Raw genomic sequence first — 8,759 nt, 5'->3', positions numbered from 1 at the left:
TGGGGGAGGGAGGGAAGTGGGGAGGGAGGGAAGTGGGGAGAGAGGGAAATGGGGAGGGAGGGACGTGGGGAGGGAGGGATGTGGGGAGGGAGGGAAGGAAGAAGGGACTGGGGGGGGCAAGATCCGCAGAGGTCAGTAACTGGCCCAAGAGACACACAGCCAAGTTCGAAGCCAGGTGGGAAGTGCAGGCTGCCTTCCCATCCTCATCTCCAGCTCCAGGAAGAGACCTGGAAATGGCTAGTTTCTTCCAAGAACAAAAGGTAAAACAAAACAAAAACCAAGTCTAACCAGGATTCTATACTGTTCCCAAGCTTTCCATAAACCAACGAGGGGCAATGCAACAAGGAAAGTTGTGTTCAAGACTTTTCTGTTCTGAGCCACCCACAGCAATCACACTTGAATTGTCTGCTTCTGATGCCTGGAGACAGGTGCCTGATCAGGGTGTCCCAGAAAGGGTTACCTGTCCTTCCCAGCTGCGGAGAAGGGAGAAGTAAACTGCACTGGGGAAATGCAGTCTCTGCCTGGCTGTCAGAGAACATGACCTGTGGTTCCATCACTAAAGAGACCATTTTCATCACATATTGGTGATGGTCATTCCTTCTCAAAGCCATATTCCATCACAAAAAAACTCACTTGGAGCCCAACAAAGTCTGAAAGATAATCTATTGCATAAAATCTTCACTTTTGGTAATGACATACTATACAACATTGAAGAACTGAAATACTGAAATACTGATTACTCACTGCATGTACCCAGGACGCGCCGAGCCCCAACAGAAAACATAAGCGTTCGTTTTTCTTTCCACGAAATTCTAGCTGGTTGTTTTAATTTTTTCAATTATGATATATTAATTGCCTTCATCCCTTTAAAATCAATGCTTATGTTTCTTTAGACACTTCAGCAATATTTGTGAAGGTTAAAGTGTTAAAGGCAAATCTCTAATGCTGGGCTCCTTGTGGAGATGGTAGCTTGGGGTGATTTTCAAAATCAATATGCATTTCCCATTTATACATAAAGTGTAGACCATGGTTTGCGTAATAAAAATGGCATGAAAATTTTACAAATCTGTACCATAAAGCTTATCCCCCTATGGTTAGTAAGTCATCCATTTAAAAAACTCATGTATCAAGACTTTGTTACTCCTAGCCATATTTGTTTATTAAAGTTTTATTCAATCATGATTCTAAATACATTAACATTTTAAATTAAGCTGGACATCACATGGTCTTCTGATGTGCACTCAGAGGCTGTGACAAGATCAGGAGCTCAAGGCCAGCTGTGGTTACATATGGAGTTCCAGACCTGCCTGGGCTATGTGAGACCCTGCCTCAAAAGACAACAATGAAAATTTTTATTTAAAAAAAAAAAACAAAAAAAAAACAGTCAATAGTCTCAGAAGTTAAGAATAGCAAGAAGGGTTGGAACTATTTACAATGAAGACAGCATGCCTCAGCTAAGAATGAAGTGTAATCACAGACATTTCACTCTCCCACTAAATGGGTGGACTTGCCACTGCTGCTATGCGAGTGTTTGTCTTTCACGTTCTATTTTCTTCTAAAATATTGTAAGCTCATAAAAAGAAAGTTACCAACTACTATAAACAAGTCAAGCCAAGACGATCCAACTTCCTTTCATAAATACAGTAAAGAAAACATGATTATAAAGAGAAACATTTCCCAAACACTGAATCTTTTCTCATGCTGCCCTTGGGGCCCACACGCACGCACGTGAGTAAATCTTAACACTTTGAAAAGTCATAATTAAAAGCTATTCTAAGCTCTTCTTCTTCATATTAACTCACTAGCTTTCCATCCTGACTCCAAGGGACAGTACCAGGATCACAGTACTTTGCACAGGAGGACACAGCGGAAGTCACCTGCAACCTCTCAGAAACCTGCAAGCCAGAAACTTACAACTTGGTACGCTGCTTTGAGCCCTGCTTGTGTACATCACCGACCTAGTGGGTTTGGAACGGTTTAAGGCTGCAAGCTTCAGCAACCCTTGCACTTGATGCCAGCCAGCAGCAAGTGCCCATCACGTTGGCCATGTTGAAAGTCACAGCTACGTGGCTCACTTCCAATTATGAGAGAATTTTCAAATCCTTTTCATTTACACATCTCTTTTCCTTCTAATAAGCAGAATAACCTTTCAAACTCTTCATGGATTTTTGTTAAATTCCTTTCAAGCTGTGTGTGGTGATAAGATTCAACCATATTGAATGTATTATATAGTACACAGTAACTGATCAAAACACGTACCAGCCAATTGTTACAGCCACAGGCTACACATCCCGCAAAATCATCTGAAAGCACAGCAACCTGGCATGAAATAATATTCTCGTGAAAGAATACATATACATTCCCTGAGTGTTTGTAGCATTCCATGAACCGATACTTCATTACAGTCAGGCCACAGGGAAAAAGAAAAACAATAAGCTGGATCACAGCAGGGCGAGCTAAAAGAGCAAAGAAATCACAGCAAATTGCCAGCAACGCCCTAAGAGCGCTTGCCACGCTCTGCAGAGGACGGGCTGGCTGGTGGCCTTGAAGGCACAGCTGCACCCTCTGAACCACATGCGTCAAACGCTGGATATTCCAGATGGTGTCTGTAGAGCTGACAGAAAAGCAGAACACGCAAGATCATCTTCCAAGAGCCTGTTGTGATGGCGACAGGACTGTGTGCCAACCAGAAATGCCTGCACCCGGGTGGCTCTCTCCTTCAACACATGCCCCCATGTCTCCACTTGGAAGCAGACTCCTAGCTTGACTGCTCTATGCAGAGAAGGGAAAAAACTGATCAGCCCCTGACTGAAATTCACAGGGGACAGAGACTGCCAAGAATCGGTGCCTGAGCAGGACGAGGCAGAAGGAACTCCCCGGCTGCCAGCTGCTCCTAACACACCAAGCGCTCCCACAAGTTAAGAGGAATTTTACCTCCTTAGAATGAGCTGCATTTGGACAGACTTTAGTGCTAAGTCCTCAGCGAAGCCAGTGAACATTCTGTTGAAATGATCCAGGCCTGTGCTGTGCTCAGTCCGAGATGAACAAGGAATTCAGTCGGCTCAAGGGGTGGGGTGTGACTTACTGAGGTGCCTCTGGCTTTACCACACACTCTGGGTGGGGTCAAAGAGAACATCACAACCCATGGGCAGGAGAAGGGAAAAAAATCTCTTCACCTTCTATATTTACAGAAGAAAAGCAGGTCAAGGCCAGCCTGGGCTTTGTAGAGAGTTTTAGGCTACCTTCGCTATAATGGGGAGACATCTCAAAGAGAAAAAAAAAAAAATCAGTAAAGATAAATTTCTCAGTTCTCTGCCATCCTAGAGTAGCGGCCTGCTGCCCCTCTCTAGAGCCCAAGCACTCACAGGCCCACCTCTAGCACCGTCACCAACAAGGGCAGATTCTAGCAAAGGCCAAGGTGATTCACAACACCAAAAAGAAACCGACAAGACACGAAGAAGCTTGGGGTACTTACAGGACCAAGATCAGAAAACCGTATCAGTTAAAACTGTGCCCAACTGTGAACACCCTGGGCAGACAAAGGTTTAAGGTTGCTTGATAATAACTTACTTCAGTTGATTTGGTCAATGGTGTTAATGCCTTGTGCTCAGCATTGAAAATAATGCTGGCCAAAAAAGCAGGGGGGAGGGGAGATCATGCTGAAAGAACTCCTCCACCGGGCAGGGAAAAGCGGACGCGAATCAGGGTCCATTGAGCTCAAGACCTGCTGTGGTCACTGTCATCTGTGTATGAAACTGAACACACATGAGGAACGAAGGTGTAATTCTACTTAACATCCACTGAGCTTCTAGGCTGGTGAAATGGCTCAGGGGTCAAGAGCACTGACTGCTCCGTCATGCTGAAAGAACTCCTCCACCGGGCAGGGAAAAGCGGACGCGAATCAGGGTCCATTGAGCTCAAGACCTGCTGTGGTCACTGTCATCTGTGTATGAAACTGAACACACATGAGGAACAAAGGTGTAATTCTACTTAACATCCACTGAGCTTCCAGGCTGGAGAAATGGCTCAGGGGTCAAGAGCACTGACTGCTCCAGCAGAGGACTGGGTTCCGTTCCCAGCACCCACATGGCGACTAACAACCATCTGTAACTCTAAATCCAGGGAATCCATTGCCCTCTTCTGACCTCTGCATGCATTTAATGACACCAGTGCACTTACACACATGAAGGCAGTATATACACTCATACACAAAAAATAAAATTAATAAAGTATCTTTTAAAAATCCACTGAGCTTCCTAACAGGAAAGGGAAGGTATGTCCATGTGCTCGTGAGTTGGATGTCTTTTAGACAGTGGGGGTTTGTTAACATTCAAAGCATTTCACATTTAGTCATTCAGTAAAGAGTTCTACTGGTGAACTGTGTTCTGATTCCACGGCGTGTGTCCTCAGCCCTGGATTTTACATTATACTTTCTACTCATAAGAAAATCATTGCTGGGCATGATAGTGCATGCCTTTAATCCCAGCAAGGAGGCAAAGGCAGGCAGATCTCTGTGAGTTTAAGACCAACCTGGTCTACATAATGAGTTCCAGGCCAGCTGGGGCTACAGGGAGAAACTGCCTCAAAAAACAAAACAAACAAACAAAGGAAAAAAAGCAAAATTAAATATTAATGGCCAGTACACCACCATGTCCAGCTATGATCTTTAATTTTTAAATGTATAAGCCATCCTTACATTTTTACACAAAATCCATCCCTTTCTTTATGAGCCCAGGACCACCTGCCTAGGGAATGGTACCACCCACAGCGTACTGGGACCTCCTATATCAACTAACAACTGAAACTATTCCCCACAGACATGCCCACAACCAGTCTGATCTGAGCAATCCCTCAGGTTGAGGCTCTCAGGTGCCTCTAGGCTGTGTCAAGTTGACAGCTAAAGCTAACTAGGACAAGACCTAGCAGAATGCAGGTGGGGTGGGGAGGGCACACAGCACACAAGAGGTCATGGGATGCCAGGCGTCAGCTTCCATGCTCTTGATGACCAGTACCAGGGCTCTTGGTCCCAACAGCCAACTGGGAATGGTGTGCTACTTTTAGGTTCACAGGAATAAAAACGACCTGTCTGGAATCAGGCAGAGAAGGAGCAGTGATTTAATGTTCTGCCTGCAAAATCTCTTAAGTAGGACACATTGCCTCTCTGAACTTACACCGCTTTACAGGGCCACATCTGACAAAAGCATAACCAGTGTTTTCAAACCCTATTTTAATAACAAGTAAATTTACACTCAAAGACATCACAGCTTTCCTTCCCAGCGGGGGAAATGGTCCTTGCTTACAAGCAGGCTGACTGGGTAAGAATCTGCCTAGTCTGGAAAAACAGGGAGTAACCTAGAAAAAGCCCTAGCCGGCTGCATTAACAGCAGTATGCTAGCCCCGCTCCACACATCACCACCAATGCTCCAAGCAGATTCTCATTTGTGGACCCAAGGATGATAGCTTGAATCTTTCCACCTGCAGAGGATTCAGGAGGGAAGCCAGGATCACACAGGCTGCTGTGAGAGCTGGCCTCCACTGTGGTGCTAAGTGCTCCCTGGAACTCTGGACTTCAGAGCCTGGCAAGGGGCAGGTGTGATGGCACAGCCTGGTTCCACAATGCTAATCGTGTATACTTGGGCAATGTTTGTGAACCTCTAAGAACCCCAGTTTTCTCAAAGTCAGGGGGAGCATAATGCTGACCCTCAGCAGATGTCATAATACGCATGAGGTAGCGCGTGGGACATGCATGCCCGCCTCCTAGCACACAGCAGGGAGGCAACAGAAAGCAAACGAGAACACACGGAAATGGGCAGACACGGTAAACCAGATTCCCTCCTTGGACAGGCGGTTATTAAGCAGAGGACTCCAATGTAGCACCGGTCTGCACATTTACCCTCTCTGCCCCAGTATCTTCCACCTCCCCTCTGTAAAGTTCAGCTACACACACAAGAAATTTAAGATAAAAACGCAAACGAAAGCCAAACACTCTTCAAGTTGGCATCTTTTCTCTCGTTCCTTCATTGCTAATATTACTGAAAATACTTTTATCTACGGTTGGTTCCAATACCTTCTTACTGCCCACTTATTTATTATAACACAAATATTTAAGCAAGTACTGGCCAGTGACTGCATCAGGAACTAAAAACATCACAGGAAAAGGTCCTGCCCTCAAGATGTTCACAGTCACGTCAACCTAACTTCTGGTCCACCTGAAAATCTCCCATCCAACAGCCAAGACTTAGTGGAGGGACGGACGTCACCCAGAGCTGGCTCGGTACTTTAACGACAGACACTGCTGGCTGTAGCAACAGGCATGGGAATGAACACAGTGCGGAACCCCATCCCAGTACCTCATCAGGGCCCACACAGCTCGTGGGGACACCGGGAATCCACTGTTCTTGGGCTCCGGCGGCAGTGGGGAGTGGCAGGTGCCCCAAGCTTCTTTGTGGGGGAAACGCTGTTTCCTGCTCTCTCGGTGGGGGTGGGCCGGCTGAGAGGTGGGCTGGGAGCTTCCCGGCTGCCGAGGGCCGTGTGGATGGATGGCCTCATTGCTCCTAAATTGTTCACAGGATTGAGGAAAAAATCAAGTCAAACAAAATGACAAGGCTTGCAATAGGAAGCACCTGTTCCCGCCTCCCCCTCCCAGCTCCTGGAAGGAAGGATTCCAGTCTCCCTGTCCTGTGTCTACCACGCACAACGGGATATTTTCAAAACCGTCTCTGCATTATTGCATCTTTTCAGTTTTGCTTTTTACTGAACATATTCATTGCACATGGGACTGGGTTTCATAAGGACAATGCATTTAAGTATACGTTCTAATTTTCTCTTTCTGTGATGAAACACAGAGCAAAAGCAACTTGGGGAGGACTCATTGCATCTTACAGTTCCCAGGTCACAGTCCATCACTGAGGGAGCTCAGGGCAGGAAGCTGGAGGCAGAGACCACAGAGGAATGCTGCCTACTGGCTTGCTCCGCTGGCCTGTGCTCAGCCCGCTTTCTTGTACAACCCTGGACCATCTGCCCAGGAGCGGTACTATCCACCGTGGGTTGGGCCCTCCCACATGCCTCAACAATCAAAAAAATGCCTCACAGACATGTACATAAGCCAGTCTGATAGAAGAAAGTCCTCAGGTGAGAGCCCCTCTTCCCTCTGTGAGCGGGTAATGTATTTTGACCATGTTCCCCATGCCCTGAACCCTAACCCCTTCTCTCCCCACTCCTTCCTCTCCCATTAGCCCCCTTCATTACCCTTCCTTCTACCTTCTGGTCATGTCTATCTATAAATGCAGCCACACAAAACCTGGGACCCACAAATAACAGAGAAACGTGGCATTTGTCTCTCTGAGTCTGACTTAGCTTAATAATCTTTGGTTGCATCCATTTTCCTACAAATGACGATTTCTTTCTTCCTTATGACTGAATTCACTGTGTAAAATACACTTTCTTTATAAATTCCTCTGTTGATGGAGAACTATGTTGATCCCGTAACTTAGCTATTGTGAACAGAGCTGCAATACTGACATGCAAAGTCTCTGTGATGTGATGATTTGGAGTCTTCAAACAGGAGTAGGACAGCTGGGTCGCATGACAGATGTGTTTTTAGGAACCTCCATTCTGAGTTCCATAGTGTCTGGATTAATTTACACTCCTACAAGCAGTGTGTAAATGTAGTTCCCCTTTCCTCACATCCTCATCAGCATCTGCTATTTATTTTCTTCATGACTACCACTCTGCTGGGGTGAGACATGGTCTCAGTGTAGTTTTAATTTGCATTGCCCTGATGACTAGCGACAGTGAACATTTTTATGATATTTATTGGCCATTGGCACTTCATCTTTTGAGAATTGTCGCTGTTCCATTAGCCCTCTTATTGACTGGGTTGTTTGATGTCTTGGTATCTAGTTTTTGTGTTCTTTATATATTCTAGGTATTAACCCTCTACTAGACATATAGTTAGCAAGGATCCCCCACATTGTGTAGGCTGTGTCTTCGGTTTACTGTCTCCTTTACTAAAACGAGGAAGCTTTCTAATTTCATGCATCCCAGTTTAGACGCTATCATACTGACGACTACTGTAGAGGGTCAGAATCCAGTCTCCTGGGCGGTGGTACTTTACACCGGCTTCACCCCTCACTCTCTCCAGCTGAGTTTTCTCATAATATTTGGTTACAATGGTATTCAGGTTTTACATCATGATCATTCAGGATGCCACACAATGAGATTCCCTCCACCCTCTGTTCTAGAGAAGCTGCCTTCCATCCTATGTCCTGGAGAATAGCGTCCTCTACCCTCTGTCCTGGAAAAGAGCTTCCTCCTCCCTCTGTCCTTGAGAAGAACCTCCTCCTCCCTCTGTCCTGGTGGCTCCCTGACACAGGTTAAGCCTGAGAGAAACCCCCTGAGTATTTGCACAAGATAACTGCACAAAAATTGCACTGAAGCCTAGTTCATAACAGCCGAAATGTGGAAATAGCGTAAATTCTAGATCCAGAGGATAAATTGTGAAAAGTAAACACAGAGCAGAGAAAATTACCGGAACAGCTACACTTCCCACACTGGTGGCTCCCAAAAGCCCAGTGTTAACTGGAGAAAAGCAAAGAACATTCAGGTGAAGTCTGGAAACACGGGAAAGAGCAAAACCTGCTGTTCACTGATAAATGCAGAAATTCAGGCCAGAGAAACAAGCAGAGCTGAACATGCGTGCTGGAGTTGCCAGTGAGCACGCTCTTAGCGTGTGCAAGGCCTGTTCAACCACCTGGACA

The 8,759-nt window shown here is 45.9% G+C and overlaps 1 protein-coding gene across 2 annotated transcripts in view; it reads right to left on the bottom strand.

Annotated features, from left to right (window-relative positions):
- The window catches only part of Tmtc1 (transmembrane O-mannosyltransferase targeting cadherins 1), a 220,634-nt gene that overhangs the window by 182,711 nt on the left and 29,164 nt on the right, over window positions 1-8,759 (bottom strand). For both annotated transcript variants that reach the window (XM_017799233.2, XM_017799234.2), the window contains exon 5: window positions 6,351-6,554. In XM_017799233.2, the coding sequence (XP_017654722.1) occupies window positions 6,351-6,554 (204 nt within the window). The remainder of the gene's footprint in view (window positions 1-6,350; window positions 6,555-8,759) is intronic.

Source organism: Nannospalax galili, unplaced genomic scaffold (genome assembly GCF_000622305.1).
Source record: "Nannospalax galili isolate Female #2095 unplaced genomic scaffold, S.galili_v1.0 scaffold638, whole genome shotgun sequence".
Classification (NCBI taxonomy): Eukaryota; Metazoa; Chordata; class Mammalia; order Rodentia; family Spalacidae; genus Nannospalax; species Nannospalax galili.
The sequence above is the reverse complement of the archived record's forward strand: the minus strand, read 5'-3'. Positions and strand labels throughout refer to the sequence as shown.